The sequence below is a fragment of the Ctenopharyngodon idella genome, chromosome 17, assembly GCF_019924925.1.
Source record: "Ctenopharyngodon idella isolate HZGC_01 chromosome 17, HZGC01, whole genome shotgun sequence".
NCBI lineage: Eukaryota > Metazoa > Chordata > Actinopteri > Cypriniformes > Xenocyprididae > Ctenopharyngodon > Ctenopharyngodon idella.
In genome coordinates, this window is record NC_067236.1 from 15,314,849 (window position 1) to 15,334,394 (window position 19,546).

The following is a 19,546-nucleotide window of genomic DNA, read 5'->3' on the forward strand; positions in this document are numbered from 1 at the left end:
TCAACAATATCTAGTGATGTCTGATTTCAAAACACTGCTTCATGAAGCTTCGAAGCTTTATGAATCTTTTGTTTCGAATCAGTGGTTCGGAGCGCCAAAGTCACATGATTTCAGTAAACAAGGCTTCGTTATGTCATAAGCGTTTCGAAATTTCAATAGTTCACATGACTTTGGCAGTTTGATACGTGATCCGAACCACTAATTTGAAACAAAAGATTAGTAAAGCTTTGAAGCTTCATGAAGTAGTGTTTTGAAATCGGCCGTCACTAGATATTGTTGAAAAGTCGCTATTTTGTTTTTTTGGTGAACAAAAAGTGTTCTCGTCGCTTTATAACATTAAGGTTGAACCACTGTAGTCACATGAACTGATTTAAATACGTCTTTAGCAGCTTTCTGGGCATCTGAAAATGTTAATTATCTTGCTGTCAATGGAGGCCTCACTGAGCCATCAGATTTTATCAAAAATACCTTAATTTGTGTTCTGAAGATAAGCGAAGGTCTTACGGGTGTAAAACGATATGAGGGTGAGGACTTAATGACATAATTTTCATTTTTGGGTGAACTAACCCTTTAAGAAAGCATCTGTTCATAGCGATGTGGATTTGTTTGCACAAGCTTTGCAATTCACCGGCATCATGTCGACAAATGAGGTCATTAAAATTACACTGTTATGATAGTTTGAATATAAAGTAGGCCTATGTTTGAGACAGACTATACAGAATCCCTTTTCTTTGCATGACACATTGACATTACAGTACAGAATGGCTCTTGCATTATCCTGAACATTGTACAATCATTCATTTCATGTGTCCTAGAGCGGAAGGCTCTTTGGTGCGCGCGTAAACGTCACATCCTTTGGATTTTCCCGGTGAAACCGGCCCGAGTCTTTTACATAAAATCAGTCTACAGGCTTTCATAATAAAAAGTCGGAGAAGGTCTCATTTTTTTATGTTTCGTTACAAGCTGTTCACACATTGGCAATACAAAAAGTGAATAATAGACCCATTTCACATTTCCGGGTTTCTCAGAAGCGGAAGTCGTCATTGGGTAAAATTCTATAGCGGTGAATGAGAGAATATACATTGAATGTATTTTTTGTGTTTCCATTTGCTCAAATAGCAAAGGAAAAACCCAACAATAGTGTTTTCACAACTTTCAAAAAGAGGAAAAAAATAGAGAGCAATTGTAATTTGATGCAAAGGTAATATAATACTAAGTATAGTGTTATACATGTACCTAGGTTTTTTTTTTTTTTTTTTTTTTTTTTAAATGAAAAAATAAAAAACTGCAAAATTTACGATATTACCAGTCTGTGAAAATGGTCGATACATGAAAATTCGTACATATAGCCCCTTTAAGAATTACAATGTAATACGATCGATAACGCGTGACACTGTATAAACCATCATTTCTACTCCCAGTTCACCAGTGTGCTGCTCAAACTAACTTGAAGGAACAAATGACCATATAAGGAGTGTGGGTATCAGTCCCAGGGGGTGGTGCTGAAAGAACAGCTCCCACTAAACATGACTTCTTTTAATAGCGGTCCCTTTGTGGCCACTTTTTCAGGAGACCCTCAGTTGGATTCTTGCTGCCACGGGGTCCAAGAGAGTTATGACAAGCCATGAATCAGGAAAGTTCCCATGCCCGGACCGGAGCTTTGAAAACTGAGGGATATTTTGAAGCGACTATGAGAAGATGAAGAGGCAAAACGTGCGGACACTCGCCTTAATTATCTGCACTTTGTCCTATTTACTCATTGGAGCGGGAGTCTTCGACGCTCTCGAGTCAAAGCAAGAGAAAACCCAGAAGGGCAAGCTTGACTATCGAAAATTTCTACTCATGCATAAATATAATCTCAGCAGACTTGACTTTGATCAGATCGAAAAGGTCGTTTTGCTTCTGAAGCCTCACAAAGCAGGAGTCCAGTGGAAGTTCGCCGGGTCTTTTTATTTTGCCATCACTGTGATAACGACCATAGGTAATTTTTCAGCTCTTAACTGATTAACTTAATTTGTGATTTCTTGTCTAATGATGTTTTATAGTTTCCTAGCCTGTTGCATTGCTTATAAGCTGCAATTCATCTTTAGGTTTAGAAAATCTTTTAATTTTGTTCAACATATCTTACAGTGTGAATAAGAAACGCAATGTAGATTAGCTATATAGCCTACTTCACAAGATAAAATGTATACATTTATGCTAAAGAAAATGTTTATTTTTCAAAAAGGGTTTATTAGTTTAAATTATGAATCTTATAATTTATGTGAAAATGGCAATTCCCTCCACGAACAATCAAATTGGTTTATAACATTAATGTTTTGTGTTCCTGTTTTATTTTGATGTAATTTAGTCATATAGCTAGGAACTTTAAAAGATACAGTCACCAAAATGTCCTCCTGTAAACTGTATTTTTAACGGAAAAGTTCTGGCAACTGCAGCTGACATTTTATAAACGTAGAATTAACATTTTACTTTATGGTTTTCAGATTTTTATTTATTCAGCCTAAATCCAGCAAAATTCAATCTTCCTGAAATATGTTCGCTAAGACTGCTTGAGACATATAGGCTAATTAACTAAGATCGGATGATAAGATTGATAAATGAGCCATATGAAGAAGAAGAATAACGCTCATACAGTCATCACTGAAGTGCTTAATCCTGTGTTACAGTTCATGGTGATTTCGGTCATTGCTTCCGGTGGATTAGTTCAAAAATGGTCATGGGTTATTTTTAGAAGAGCACCCTACAAAATGCTAATGTATGTTATGTCAGTTTTCTCTGCGTTTTCACTAGCTGATGTTGCATTGCCTGTTCGAACGACAATTACAGCTAAATAATGTAGAGGTTTATTTATTTCTCTTTTAACCCTCATGTTTTGTTTGAAAGACTCTTAAATAGCTCAGAAACACTTTTAGTATCGGATTGAAATGGCTTTTACTATTCTTACGGGAAGTGATTATAAATGTACAAATAATCATATCATAATTTTATATCTTCATGAAAAATGAATGAAATAATATGTTTGACTTGAATATTATCAGTTAATTTAGATGTTACCATTTGTAGGTTAGGCCTACCGTCAGTTTTCTATATGTGATAGATTCACATGGTCTATAGGGTTTGGATTAGGTCAGATGAACTTATTTAAATAAATCATTTAACATTAAGTTAACATTAAGTTACATGAAAAAAGTATAGTCATGCTCAGCAGAACATGATGGTATATTATTATTTTTTTTATATTACCCAATTTATAGGTACAGAATTAACCTTTGTCCTGATAAAAGCAAGAACAGCAATTCTGTAATGTTATAGACACATAACAGTAGATTATACTTCATTAATTTCAACTTCATTGACCTAATTTGCTTGTTGAAAACGTGAATCTTTTTGGTATCCCAATACGGAGAGCTATGTGCAGAGCTTCAACAAATCTCCAGGCTAATGCCGTATTAGTCTGCCCTCATTGGGGAGTTTACAGCATCATCATAACAACATTTAGATGGCTAAGTGCAATGAATGTCTGTAATAATATTTACCGAATGTTAAAGAACATCCAGTACAAATAAATGTGGGGGGTGTGCATCTGATGAATAGTCTGATGATTGTGGTCAATAACAAATAGTGAAGATATTGACTGGCCTGATTACTTCTTTAAATATATTCAGAACTCTTAAGAGGTTGTTTAGCTGACATACACCTCCAAAGAACACTAATGTTATTCTGTGCACAGCTGAATTACGTAGGTAAATCTCACACTCAGTGGAACATATTGACCTATTGACATTTCATGGTAGCTTTCTCTGGTACAGTCTTTACTAACCTGTGTTCAACAACTCTGCAAGATCTTCAAATTAACTTTGAATATTATCACTTGATACTATCAAGATTATAATAGGTGGAAGTTGATGAGACTACCATGAACATGAAAAAGGGGCTTAAAGGGTTAGTTCACCCCAAAATGAAAATTCTGTCATTATTTACTCACCCTCATGTCATTCCACACCTGTAAGACCTTTGTTCATCTTCGGAACACAAATTAAGATATTTTTGATAAAATCCGATGGCTCAGTGAGGTCTCCATTGACAGCAAGATAATTAACACTGTCAAATGCCCAGAAAGCTACTAAAGACGTATTTAAAACAGTTCATGTGACTACAGTGGTTCAACCTTAATGTTATGAAACAACGAGAATACTTTTTGTGCGACAAAAAACAAAATAACGACTTTATTCAATAATATCTAGTGATGGGTGATTTCAAAAAACTGCTTCATGAAACTTCGAAGCTTTACAAATCTTTTGTTTCGAATCAGTGGTTCGTGGCGTGTATCAAACCGCCAAAGTCACGTGATTTCAGTAAACGAGGCTTTGTTACGTCATAAGTGTTTCGAAATTTCAGTGGTTCACCACTTTGGCAGTTTGATACACGCTCCGAATGCTCTTTTATATTTACAACGATTTTAGAACTATATATTGTTATCTTAATAGTTATCATTCTTGGTGTGAACGGGCTTTTACTCCTGGTCCTGTCTTACCCATACCTGTCTTTTGTGATGCTTGAAGCTCAATAAGTTCCTAAGTTCCGTCATTACAAGCATAATTCACTGATTCTGTGTTTCGAACATTAGCAAACAGCATCGCAAAGTTATAATGTTGGACAGCTCTCAACCTGTGGTTAGAAGCCTAGTTTTTGTTAACATGACATGCTTTTTAGCAAAATAAGCAAGCTAACATGCTGTGCAATCTATATCTTTATGATCTTAGTTTATCAAGAGAAAGAATGTGCCTTTTTTTGAAGAGTGTGCGTGTGCGTACCTGCTCTAATACCTCCAGGAGTATGACATAAGAGGGAACGCACACTTGAATCAAACATCCAGAAAGAGAACAAAAGTAGCAAATGCCATGTTCGTTATTTACAGCAATAATCTGACATTAATTCAATCTCAAACTGATTAATTAGTAAAAGTTATTACTCCGTCACCTGCGTGATGTCATTAACGACAGTTCTAACCAACATGGCTCGAACGAAGGATGTGTAACCAAGTTGTGACTAGCTAGTTAGTTTCTCTAACAATGCATCGAACTATTGTAGTTAAAGGGTTAGTTCACCCAAAAATGAAAAATCTGTCATTAATTACTCACGCTCATGACGTTCCAAACACGAACACAAATTAAGATATTTTTGATGAAATCCGAGAGGTATATGACTCGACCATAGACAGCAATATAATCAACACTTTCAAGTTCCAGAAAGATACTAAAGACATTGTTAAAATAGTCGACGTGACACCCAGAAAGCTACTAAAGACGTATTTAAAACAGTTCATGTGACTACAGTGGTTCAACCTTAATGTTATGAAGCGACGAGAATACTTTTTGTGCGCAAAAACAAAACCAAAATAATGACTTTATTCAACTATATACTCGGTTCTGTGTCATTCTCATACGTTGTTTACGTTCAGCGCTTCCAGGTTCTACGTCAGAACGCCAAGTCATTATTGGCCGGCTCCTGCGTCAGCATCACACACATGCATTCAGGCAGCATTTTGATGTAAAAAATAAGTCACGTGGACTGTTTTAATGATGTCTTTAGTACCTTTCTGGATCTTGAAAGTGGTGGTTAAATTGCTGTCTATGTTGAATAAAAAAACAATCAAAAATATCTTAATTTGTCTTTCGAAGATAAACGAAGACCTTACAGGTTTGGAACGACATGAGGGTGAGTAATTAATGACAGAATTTTCATTTTTTTGGGGAACTAACCCTTTAAGCAATGAGTTACGTATAGTTATGCTTAAAGGATTAGTTCACTTTCATATAAAATTTTCCTGATAATTTACTTACCCCCATGTCATCCAAGATGTTCATGTCTTTCTTTCTTCAGTCGAAAAGAAATTAAGGTTTTTGATGAAAACATTCCAGGATTATTCTCCTTATAGTGTACTTCAATGGCCTCCAAATAGTTGAAGGTCAAAATTATAGTTTCAGTGCAGCTTCAAAGGGCTTTAAACGATACCAGACGAGGAATAAGGGTTTCATCTAACGACAATTTGACAAACGATTGGTAATTTTCAAGAAAAATGTAAATGTATATGCTTTATATAAACAAATGATCGCCTTCCAAGTGCTTCCGCCAAAACCGTACTTTCATATTCTTCAAAAATCTTACGCTGTATGTCCTACGCCTTCCCTATTCTACTTACGGAACGAATGCAGTGCCAGTTATATTTTTTTCGTAAGTAGAATAGGGAAGGCGTAGGACATACAGCGTAAGCTTTTTGAAGAATAGAAAGTACGGTTTTGGCGGAGGCACTTGGAAGGCGATCGTTTCGCTAGATAAGACCCTTATTCCTCGCCTGGTATAGTTTAAAACCCTTTAAAGCTGCACTGAAACTGTAATTTTGACCTTCAACCGTTTGGAGGCCATTGAAGTCCATTATAAGGAGAAAAATCCTGGAATGTTTTCATCAAAAACCTTAATTTCTTTTCGACTGAAGAAAGAAAGACATGAACATCTTGGATGACATGGGGGTGAGTAAATTATCATGAAATTTTATATGAAAGTGAACTAATCCTTTAAGTTAAATTAAGTTAGGGGTCATATCTTCATTGTGATTGGTTGATCGGGAACCAATCAGTGACCAGACATTACCCATATTATAAGAACATAAAATTGTATTGGTTCAAACCAAAAATCATGTTATGTCCTTTCCAGTGGATGCATGTCTGAAGGGGTTAAGGTCTACAAACACCTAAACATACAACATCACATCAAGTCTTCCATTAAAAATGTTGTTTGTTTGAACCACTTATCTTGTCCTGCTCTTCTTCCCAAGGTTATGGCCATGCCGCCCCCAGTACGGATGCTGGGAAAGCATTCTGCATGGGGTATGCGCTTCTAGGCATCCCCCTCACCCTGGTGATGTTCCAAAGCCTGGGCGAACGCATCAACACCTTCGTCCGCTTCCTGTTGCACAAAGCCAAGAAATGCATGGGCCTGCGGAGGCCGGAAGTCTCCATGGCCAACATGGTGATCATCGGCTTCTTTTCTTGCATCAGCACCTTGTGCGTAGGAGCAGCTGCCTTCTCCCACTATGAAGGTTGGACCTTTTTCCATGCCTTCTACTACTGTTTCATCACCCTCACCACCATCGGTTTTGGGGACTACGTAGCCCTACAGAAGGACAACGCTCTCCAAAACGACCCTCATTACGTGGCCTTTAGTTTTGTTTATATCCTGATGGGCCTCACAGTAATTGGTGCTTTCCTCAATCTAGTGGTGCTACGGTTCATGACAATGAACACAGAGGATGAGAGAAGAGACGCGGTGCAAAGGGCGCTGCTCTCCAAAGATAAACAGAAAGATCCAGTTCTGCGCCATCCGGACCCTCCGAGCCCAGCCGCCGCGGGGCGAGACAGAAGGCGAGGGCTGAAGAGCGTCTACGCTGAGGTGCTTCACTTCCAGACGGTGTGCTCCTGCCTGTGGTACAAAAGCAGAGAGAAAATGGTGATCCTCCCGCAAGATCTGTCTTTCACTGATGCGCTAATGGAGCAAGGAGACATATCACCCCACCACTTTTTCGAACCCGGCCCCACAGGCTGCGTGTGTGACCTTCAACGCTGCTCGGCCATTAGCACTGTGTCTGCTGACCTGAGAAACATCTCACCGTTCAGGCTCTTCTCCAAGAGACGCAGCTCTGTCTGAATCACCTCACTTTCTTATACAGTCACTGTAGATCTTTTAATGAGTCACATGAATTATTTTGATAGCCTTCACATAAAGATGATTGATCGGACCACACAAGATTGAGGTGGACTGATGAAAGAGATCCTCTAGGAGTCTTTTTACACAAACACATCTATTATCAACGCTTTGATGACTGTTAGGAGAATTCACATGGTCTTCTACTTCAGATAGCACAGTTACACCCTGAAAAAGTGCAATAAACAATGTTTTAACAGTTACTAAAAACATATTCTGACCAAAAAACTTCTAATCTTGAATATTATTTTACCCTGTTCAGATGAAATGCTTATGAAATAAGAGTTGTAAATTTGTTCATTTTCTATAAATTTTCATTTTCATTTTTGGCTTTGCATTGCAGTGTTGTTTGTTGTTCAGAATTGAACTGAGAATGCCTTTTAAATTCCAATTCAGTTCCTGAGTTTGAGTTGAATTTGAATTGAGATAGATAGATAGATAGATAGATAGTGTTTGAAATGTCAATTATGTTTGAAGTAAAACATATAAAAAATTCAATTTAGCCTACATATTTCATAATGGTGATTGAAAAAATATGAGATGGGATGAAAAAAAAATATATTGCAATACATTTGCGTTCACTCGCAAAATTCAGCATGTGCTCGCAAAACTGGTGATAGAAATAATGAGACTGGAGGAAAAACATCATTTTAAAGGGTTAGTTCACCCAAAAATGAAAATTCTCTCATTAAGTCCTCACCCTCATGTCGTTCTCCGTAATCTTCGGAACACAAATTAAGATATTTTTGATAAAATCCAATGGCTCAGTGAGGCCTCTATTGCCAGCAAGATAATTAACACTTTCAAATGCCCAGAAAGCTACTAAAGACATATTTAAAACAGTTGATGTGACTACAGTGGTTCAACCTTAATGTTATGAAGCAACAAGAATACTTTTTGTGCGACAAAAAAACAAAAAAAACAATAAAACGACTTTCTTCAACAATATCTAGTGATGGGCGATTTCAAAACACTGCTTCATGAAGCTTCGTAGCTTTACAAATCTTGTGTTTTGAATCAGTGGTTCGGGGCGTCTATCAAACAGCTAAAGTCACGCCCCCCAGTGGTGAACCACTGAAATTTCAAAACACTTATGACGTAACAAAGCCTTCTTTACTAAAATCATGTGACTTTAGCAGTTTGATTTGCAATCCGAACCACTGATTCGAAACAAAAGATTTGTAAAGCTTCGAAGCTTCATGAAGCAGTGTTTTGAAATCGCCCATCACTAGATATTGTTGAATAAAGTCGTCTTTTTTTTTTTTGTGGCGCACAAAAAGTATTCTCATTGCTTCATAACATTAATGTTGAACCACTGTAGTCACATGAACTGTTTTAAATATGTCTTTAGTAGCTTTCTGGGCATCTGAAAGTGTTAATTATCTTGCTGTCAATAGAGGCCTCACTGAGCCATCGGATTTTATCAAAAATATCTTAATTTGTGTTCTGAAGATGAACGAAGGTCTTACGGGTGTGGAACGACATGAGGGTGAGTAATTGATTTTCAGTTTTGGGTGAACTAACCCTTTAATGCTTTTGTGAGTGAACGCTGAGTTTCTCAGGGGAATGCAGTACTTTTGAGAAAGAAAGCAATGCGTCTCAGGGCAAAGTAAAAGTTTTGATATAATAAAACTTGAAAAAGTTTCAGGATAATTCTTTTTCTCCCTTCTAATATTTTTTTCCATCACCATGTCTCCTTGGTGGCTTTGTAGAATGCATGATCTGTATTGAAATTCAGTAAATCAGTTCAGCTTCCTGTGGGGTGTGGCCAATTCAACTCAAATTCCAACTCCTTAAAAGGCAGCCAGCTCCTCAATTCTGCAGTTTGCACAACCCTGTTGTATTGAAAATTACATCTGACACACTTTATTAAGTATACTGTGATCTGATAAAGGATATTATTGCCAGACTGTACCCACTCCATTACTGTAATGAGTCCCCTGTAATACGCTGTTTTAGACTTCAGTGTAACCAGCAAAATGAAACACCTATCAGGTATTTGTTGATCCAGATGGCATGCCAACATGACTCCTGCTCTCTGCCCAGTATTGTACAGTGTGTTAAGGGAATAATCTGACCTTTTGAAACCTCCTTAAACATATTAACCTGATGGAGGTCACGTGGACTGATAAAATAATATTCAGATTTGCTGCAGATGATTTTGTTTTTCAAAACTAGGACAGAGTTGTCTATGCAACAATATCAGAGCCAACATCTCGGCACGGAAAGCGTATACGACTGTTGAACCTAATTACACTTGATGTTTAACACATAAATGTCAACTATGAAGATAAAGTATAAATATGACCTTGGTCTGAACTAGAGCTCTTGGAAAAACAGCAGTTATCCCATACGGACCCTCCAAGTGCTCTCAGCACTGATCTGGACATCGTGTCCTGTGTATCCCCCATGATTCAGAGAGGCCTTGCTGCTCAGGCTATGTTTGGCCCACAGAAGACTGTGTGTGCCATCTTCACATCCTGCCAAGGAGAAAGCGCTTTGTGCCCAAGACTTTGCCTTCAGCTATTAAACCTGCATGACACAGTGACAGAAGGAACGCCATTACAACAAATGCCTGTATTGCCCCCCCATGGTGGCGGCATCTGTTGCTTTTCCTTCTATATTTTTCTGGTTTGGCATCTACATTCATGTGAAAGGTAAAAAATATCTTTTGGCCAGCAGGTCAATGAGGGGAGGACAGAGTGTACATTTATGTTTCTATTTTTGTCCTTACTAAAATATACAGGGCAAAAATAACTCTTTGCTGATTAGAATAATAATAAAAAAGAATAGAAAAAAATGATTTTTTGTTCATGTGAAAGTGATACTTATTATTTCAAATGTCAGTAAAACTAAAGGATATGCATTTTCACAAAACACAAACTGTGGACACACACACCCGGAGCAGTGAGCAGCCATTTTTGGGGGGTTTAAGTGCCTTGCTCAAGGGCAAAGTTATTTCCTGCCGGTACTGAGTATTAAACCGTTTCAGTGCAAACAGACCAAAACTGAGACTTTTGATAATGTAGGAGTGCCTACATTACTGGAACATGACGTTAACAGACCAGGGCTGCATTTCCCAAAAGCATCGTAAGCCTAAACTTATCGTAAAGACCGTTGGTGGGTATTGTTACGATGCTTTTGGGAAACACAGCCCCGAGCCGTCTCTCTCAGCAGCATCTGTTACATGATGTGACGTTGTAGACGGAGATTGTTTGTGGAAATGCCAGTATAAACAAGGATTGTTTTCTTTTTAAAATGAAAATGCACTAATGTAAACAGGGTCTGAATCAGGCCACGACCAGGCCAAGAATCATGCCTTCTTTGGTAGAATCTGTGACATGTTGTCAACTTTTTGTGAAAACAAGCAAAGTTAGGTTTGACTGAAATGATTTCTGAACCCACTTAAAACACTTTTTTCATTTTTTCTGTGTTCATTTTCACTTTTACCATAACTATGTGCATGCATGATGTATGACATTACCAGATTAGTTACCATAGCATTGCAACACATTTAATGTAGTATATTTTGGAGTGAAACAATTGAAAAAAAGTAGGATGAGACTTTTTTATTTTATTTATCCTATAAATTTAGTCATTGGCTGCATCCGAAATCACTCTAAAAAAAATGGTGCTATATTGTGCTAAAAGTGGTTCTTTGGCTCGTAATCATGGGGGAACTACTTTAAGTGCTGTATAAGCACCAAATCTCGGTGCTTCAGTGGTTCTTCAGCGGTTCTTCACTGGTTCTTTGGGATGACTGAGGTGCTATATAGCACCGCTACCATATACAGAACCTGTTAAACCCCTGTATGGTTCTTCAGCGGTTCTTCAGTGGTTCTTTGGGGTGGTTAAGGTGCTATATAGCACCACTGCCATACAAAAAACCTGTTAAGCCCCTTTAAAGGTTCTTTACGAGCCAAAGAACCACTGTTGGTGCTGTTTAGCACCATTTTTGTTGAAAAAATAAAATACGATATGGCACCTCTATGGGTTCTACATAGCAACATTTGACAAAGGTGCTGTAGAGCACCTTTAAAGATATGGTGCTACATAGCACCAAAAGTGGTTCCCCTATGATTACGAGCCAAGAACCACTTTTAGTGCTACATAGCACTTTTTTTTAGAGTGTAAAAAATGCTGGGTTAAAAACAACCCAAGTTGGGTTAAATATGGACAATCCCAACAATTGGGTTGTTTTGACCCAGTGGTTGGGTTAAATATTTGACCAACCTGATGGGCAGTTTTATTTAACTCAACTATTGATTAAAAATTACTATATTACTGTCTTAAAATGAACCCAAAATAGGATGGAAATTAACATTTATTAATATGTTGAATAAATGAACATTTATTCATAAGTTTAATGAATAATAATTAAACAGTAAACATTTATTAAATTGCTTATTAATAAATGTTCACCTTTTGATTATTACTGTTGCCTCTATAATTATGTGTCTGATTTGTAATTTCCAACCTGTTTTTTGGTTCATTTTAAGCCAGCCATATGGTAATTTTTAATCAATAGTTGAGTTAAAACTGCCCATCAGGTTGGTCAAATATTTAACCCAACCGCTGGGTCCAAACAACCCAGTCAATGGCTTTGTCCATATTTACCCCAACTTGGGTTGTTTTTAACACAGCATTTTCTTATAGTCTACTCTCTTGAGTAGGTACTTATTTTGAATGAGTAATGCTGTCATTATCATGTGACCATACCAGCATCAGTTATGTTGCTTCACTGCCATTCACAAATCTTCTCCCGTGGCATCATGGGATAATAAATTGTCCATTGTAAGCACACTTCAGAATCTCGGCAGAAGTAGGTCATCCGGGTTACATTTTGGCTACTATTTTAGTACTGTGAATTTAGATATAATAATACTTCTTTTGTCACATACTGTTTTTCGCCTACTATATAGTGGGGAAGTATGCGATTTCGGATGCAGCCATTTATTTTTAGTCATTGGAAATTAATTGGATAGTGAAAAGTGGTCTGAATGACTGGTGTTTGGGGGAGAGGGTTAAAAAATAAAGCGGTCTTGGTGATGTCAGCGGTCAAGAAAAGTCGTTTCAGATGGTGATTTTTTTTTAAATAACCTGCTGATGAATCCTTCACAATCAGGACGTGTAATAAAATTTTCTGATTTCATGACTTCAAAGTGAGGACCTGTCGCTTTAAAACTACCTGGTAGCAACGTGCCTTCTCATTGGCTTCAATAAAAACACTCTGCTATGTGCTTCGAAACGTCTCAGACTTGTCAGATATCGCAGACAGATATTATTTCCGAAAATAAAGATGGACTTCAACGATGAGTTTGTGAAAATCCTTGGCCAAAATCGGAAATTCGCATTATACGCTGCAGGCACAACGATTGCTCTGCTTGGACTCGGTCTCGTGTATAAATATATGCGTCAGAAGAAAAAGTTAACTCGAGTTGGAGTTGTTACTCAGCTGTTGGTTCATCCGATGAAGTCTGGGAAAGGGGTGTCGGTAGAGACAGCAGAATGTCTGCGAATGGGGCTGAAATATGGCGAACTGCGGGATCGGTAAGTATTTGATAGAAGTAAGTGTGCATCTTTGCTTTTCAGTCATGCAGTTTCTTTGAACGCATATCTGTTATATACGCAATATACGCTTTTAAATGTACCGTTATATAGGTCAGTGCACGAATTATCGGTAGCTTTTAATGATTTACCATCTGATGAAGATGCTAACGCAAAGCGCTCGAGATATAGCCATGGTTTTGTCTATTTTAGCTCTCTGACTAACTTATAACTTTTGTGGCTACTAAAACTTTTGAAAACTTCGAAAATACACTCACTTATATATGTAACTGTTAACAGAAATACTTACTTTTGTCTCAACTTCTTTTGGTTTCTTCGCGTCATGACATATTATGTTCGTTTTGTTTTGTTCAGTCACTGGCTGGTCATCACAGAGGATGGACACATGGTGACCGGCAGACAGCAGCCTCGTCTGGTGTTGGTGTCTTTGAGCTCTGAGGGTGGGCAGCTGTGTCTTAATGGACCCCAGATGGAGGAGTTGAGGGTTCCTTTTCACCAGCCCAATAACGCAGTTATTGACTGCAGGTACATAGAGTTACAAACATGGACAACTGACCTCAGGGTGATTATTATGGAATCTTGTTTCTGCCAATGAATAAAAAATAAAAAAGTTAATTGCCAGTGTGGAGGGTAATGCATTACAAGTAACTTGAGTTATGTAATCAGATTACTTGTTTCAAGTAACTAGTAAAGTAACACATTACTTTTTCATGCATTTAATCTCACTTTATTAACCAATGTCTTTGCTGCTGACCTTCAATAATCTAATTCAACCATACTAATAAGCAAAAATTACTTTAGATTTAGAAATAAGAGTGTTGAACTTCCTTCTCCTGTATCCTGTTCTTCTTTCTTTCTTCTTCTTCAAAAATAGAACTTTTTTTGTTTTTGTTTTTAAAAAACAAACAAGCGAGCCCATCCCAGGTGAGAAAAAGTAAAGCAAAACTAATGTAACACAATACTTTTCATAAAAAGTAACTAACGCAGTTACTTACTTTTTTAGGGAGTAATGCAATATTGCAATGCATTACTTTTAAAAGTAACTTTCCCCAACACTGGTAATTGTGACTTTTTATCTCACAATTCTGACTTTTTTCCCCTCATGATATAAATTCTGAGTTATAAAGTCAGAATTGCATGGTAAAGTTGCAGTTCTGAGAAATAAACATTTCTAATGACAACACTGTTATGAAGTCAGTTTTCCTCAAGTTCACACAGGTATAGTTTATCACATTAACTGTGAACATGTTCCAATAACGTTGGACAACCAGAAACTGTCTAAATATTTTGTCTTCATTTTGAACTGTAATTTACAACCTGACAAACTCATTTCGCTTGTGCCTGTGCTAACCAATTTTATGTGTGGTCAAAGTTTGTAAGACTGAGATGGTTCATCTAGTTGAAGTGGCATACTGAAACTTGAAAATAATTTTGCTTGTGTGTCCAGAGTCTTTAGTATAGACGTTCAAGGCAGGGACTGCGGGGACGATGTGTCTGCGTGGCTTACTCGATACCTGGAATCAGACAAGACTGTTCGCCTGGTGTATTATGAACCTCATCTAAAGCCCCAGAGGCCTTCTGAGAAAGATCCCCTCTATCCTAAGGATGAAAAGGTTTGATGGACAGCCCTGTACATGTATTATACTACAAATAAAGATTTAAAAAGTGAAGATCTTTAACCATAAAATTATTATTGTAAAACTGTAATATTGACTCTTGAGATGTGGGACAAAACATGTTCTCTCAGTTGTACCTGCGATTACTAGTTTTTTAATATGCCAGCATTCCCACTTTTAAGTTAACTAGATTGTATTATTTATACATTTGTTAATTAGAAATTGAGAAATTTTATTTTATTATTTTTATTTTAGCAAAATTATATTACAGTATCACTCAATTATACTAAAGAGCAGATGTATATCTAAAATAAAAAAATACTGACAGAAAAGGATCCTGACAAAAAAGTAATTTAAAAAAAATTGTTATAAGGTTTCACAGCTGTGTTTCTGCCTCCTTTCGACATGTATGAAAATCTAGTACATTTCCTTGCAATATGAACAATTTTTATATTAGCACATTTAATACACAAAACCAATACTATTTTTGTGAAATAACTCACCATGACTGTAAAGAAGAGATCTAATGTTTCCCGTGACTTTCTTTTGGTTATTTTTTTATCAGTCACTGGCATTATCTGATCTAATATTTCACAATTCCTCAGGTGGCCTATCCTGATGCTGCTCCCGTCATGCTAATGTCGGAGGCCTCTCTTAGAGACCTGAATAGCCGATTGGATAGTGAAGTTACTGTCTTTCAATTTCGTCCCAGTATTGTTGTCAGTGACTGTGAGGCATTCATAGAGGTATGACTGAATATAATACAATATGGAACGATGCAAGGTGTGTTACGGTGTAAAATAAAACTCTGTTATTCCTACACCAGGACACCTGGGATCATATTCAGATTGGCAAAGTGGAGATGAAGAGAGTCGTTGGCTGTGGAAGGTAAAGTAGAATATACGCTGTTCACTAGTACATTAGTTAGTACTGTAAAATAATTTATTCTGTGTATTAATATTCAGATGCCTCTTAACCACCGTTGACCCTGAGACTGGAGTCATCTCCCGGAAAGAACCGCTTAACACGCTCAAAACGTAAGTGCGCACAGACAGAAACAATGCATTTTCCTTTTACACTAGTTGAATTAAAATCTACCCAGAAGGGTAGAGCTCACCAGTTCATGGCTGTCAATAGTTAATAATTATTTTCTTGTGCTTCTTGCCAAAGAATTCGGCTTGTTTCTTTTTTGTTAATCAGTTATAGAATCTGGAAAAAAGAATCACATTATTATACGTTATAAGTGTAACAAGTAAACAAGTATTCCTTTTGTTTTATATGCTGATTTTATTAATATCATTGTGGAAACTGTGACACATTTTTTTAGGATTCTTTGATGAGTGGAAAGTTCAGAAAAACATGGTCTTTATTAAATTAATAATGCACCAAAATAATAATTATTGGCCAAAAAAAAATAAAAAATAAAAAAAATAAAAAAAACATTTCTGGGCACAATATTCTATCAAAATTCTGTTATTTGATTTAATTTTTTTTAAAGATAAAAAAAGAAATTAATACTTTTTATTCAGCATAAAATTGATCAAAAGTGACAGTAAAGACATTTATAATGTTGCAAAATATTTCTATTTCAAGTAAATGTGGTTGTTTTGAACTTTCTATTAATCAAAGGATCATTTAAAAATGTATCACAGTTTCCACAAAAACATTAAGCAACACAACTGTTTTAAACATTGATAATAATAATAATAATAATAATAATAATAATTAGAAATATTACCTGAGCACCACATCAGCATATTAGAATGATTTCTGAAGGATCATGTGACACTGAAGACTGAAGCAATAATGCTAAATATTCAGCTTTGACATAACAGAATTAAATTCTAAAAATATTTCACAATATCACTGTTTTTATTGTTAATTTTGATCAAATAAATGCAGCCTTGGTGAACAGAAGAGACAAAAAATCTTACTGACCTCAGACATATATATGAATTATATATATATATATATATATATACACACATACACACATAGTACATTGTGTCTGCACAAGTAGGAAAATTACATATGATTAAGGTAAAGATGCATCTTATTTTTTATTTTATTTTTTTGGAATATGGTGTATTATTTATCAGACAAAAAACAGAGAAAAAATAATATTGTTGAGTATGTTGGGGAATTGCACAGCCCTCCCCTTTATAAAATCATAAAGGAATCCCTGACTCTGCGCATAGGGTAATGTTATTATATAATATATATATATCTCTCTCCACGGTTTTCGTCACCTACTTAATTTTTTTTATTTTTTATTTTTTTTGCTTCATAGCTATCGACTGACTGACCCTAAGCAGAAAACCGCACCAATAATGGGACAGTACTACACCGTCAAGAAAACGGGTGTCCTTCATGTTGGTGAACCTGTTTATAAGATCACCTATTAAAATGGGGCCAGATGGGATGAAATGCTGAACCACATATCAAAATCTAGTGACTAATGTACAAGCTGACTAATATATAAAATTTTCAGTATTAGATGTACAATTATGGTTGGAAAAGATCAAATGTGTTAAAGATTCCAAAACCATTAGACTTCAGCAAAGTTAAAGGGATACCAAGCTCATGGGCTATCATTTTTTTTGTAGTGAGAACAGATGAATTCTGTGATTTGTGAGTAATCTGTATTCAATATTTTAGGTACCTCAAAATTACCAGTGTATTGGCAAGATAATTATTCTGCATTGCAATAATGATCAGGTTTCATATAACAACTTAACAGTCTATGACTAATAAAGTATCTGACATGGTTCAGTCAAACACCAGATGCTGTTCCAGTATTGTTTGTTTTCTCTTAACATGTTAAATGATCCCAACCATCACTTAACTATTGAATAGAATTACTAATAATGTGATGTTGAAAGGAGACCAGGCACACTGAACATAAAGCATTTTGAAAAATTAATTAGATCTGTTCATTTGGGAAAACATCCAGTAGATGGCGCCATTTCAGTGATTACAAGGAGTTTCAGTAGAAGACAACCAGTAAAGCCCAGGATACACTGCACGATTTTTGGCTGTCCCAGACGAAAGATTACCATCGTGAAACAATCGTGGCGATTTCTGTGATCGTGGCTCTTAATCGGTGGTCCTATGTCGTACAATGAGAGAGGTTCAAAGATGTCCATTTTCCCGGTCTTGCGACCAAAGATAGCTTACGATCATTTTCTGACAGTGTCAGAAATTCAGCATGATCATCGCACAGTGTGTTTGCTGCTACGACCTACGTCTACTGACCAGCCAATAAAAATGCGACATGAAATCAACATGACATGGTGCTAAAACTTAAAACTGCTTACCTCAAGCTCTTTTCCCTTCTTCTTTCGCTGCTTCCTTTTTATTTTCAGCACACATAAAAACTACAACTGTCAAAGTGTGATTCAACATGGTGTTTTGTTTACCAGCAGCGCATGCTGATGACGTTTTATTCTTATAGAAACTTGCTTCGTAGCCTACGATTCAATAGGTGTCATCATCGTACAGACTACATGCATGTTGTACCCAAGTTTAGTAGATCCATGTCGTAATGCAATGATCTTATAGGATTGCTAAAATCCTGCAGTGTATCCAGGGCTTTAGGCATTACGAAATACCTTTCTGTTTTTCTCTATTTACATATGTAGTTGCTAAATTCTGTTTTTCTTTTCCTCTCATGGCTTAAAGAGTGTGTTAATCCAGGGGTGTCAAACTCTGTCGCTGGAAGGCCACAGCTCTGCAGAGAGTATTGTGCTTCAACACACAATACCTAGGGTGAATTCAGTGTGATTGGGACACTTTTTGCTATTGAGATGACTTGGAAAAAGCGTCCCAATCAACCTGAATTCAGCTTGAAAGACTTGATTAGCTGGATTAGGTGTGTTTAATTAAGGTTGAATCTAAACTCTGCATGGCTGTGGCCCTCCAGGAACTGAGTTTGATACCCCTGTTTTAATCAGTTAATAACTGTTAATGGGGAGATTTTCAAGAATGGTTTTCTAGGTACAGAACTCTCTAAATATTCCATTTGAATGCTTTCTGTCTTCTATTAGTGTGTTGTTATTTGTGTATAGATTCTTCTTTGGCAGCAAATCTAGTTTTATTTTTTTTTTCTGCACATGTGCAATGTTGATATCAGATATGCAGGGTTTGAGACTAGGTTGGACGTGGGAATGTCAATCACACTCACATTCACATGTTGGCCACATGATGTCGCCATCACACATTGAGAACATTTGATGGTTTTTGTGTCAATTATGGCAAAAACAGAATAAAAATAACATAAAAGGCTGGTGTTTGCTGAAAACAGCTGACAAAAAGGTAAAATTAAGTTACCATATATAAACCTAATGTCTAATGTTAAAGTTTGTTTCTATGTTTGATATACAGTAGCTCTACACCAGTGGTTCCCAAACTTTTTAGTGTGGAGTACCCCTGTGTACCACCTCTCTTCCACTTAGACTGCACCTTTTCCATTAAGGGACAATATTTGCCCCCTAAATTGACTTTCCAGAGCATTTTCCAGAGACTTTCCCTTAGTCATGTATTTACGGCATTGTGCTTGTTAGAAATACTTGCTCGGTTTTAATGATATTTCAAGGTGG

General features: G+C 36.6%; 2 protein-coding genes across 2 annotated transcripts; both read left to right on the plus strand.

The window, feature by feature from the left end:
* The first annotated feature begins 545 nt into the window (after window positions 1-545).
* kcnk3b (potassium channel, subfamily K, member 3b) lies at window positions 546-9,009 on the plus strand. The gene is made up of 2 exons (XM_051867700.1): window positions 546-1,981; window positions 6,839-9,009. Exons 1-2 carry the CDS (start codon window positions 1,699-1,701, stop codon window positions 7,705-7,707), a joined length of 1,152 nt encoding a protein of 383 aa, XP_051723660.1. The 5' UTR covers window positions 546-1,698; the 3' UTR covers window positions 7,708-9,009.
* A 3,965-nt stretch (window positions 9,010-12,974) lies between these two features.
* marc1 (mitochondrial amidoxime reducing component 1) lies at window positions 12,975-17,731 on the plus strand. The gene is made up of 7 exons (XM_051867706.1): window positions 12,975-13,314; window positions 13,687-13,857; window positions 14,780-14,945; window positions 15,554-15,694; window positions 15,775-15,836; window positions 15,914-15,985; window positions 17,239-17,731. The coding sequence occupies exons 1-7, from the start codon at window positions 13,064-13,066 to the stop codon at window positions 17,351-17,353; spliced, it is 978 nt and encodes a 325-aa protein (XP_051723666.1). The 5' UTR covers window positions 12,975-13,063; the 3' UTR covers window positions 17,354-17,731.
* Window positions 17,732-19,546: the final 1,815 nt, after the last annotated feature.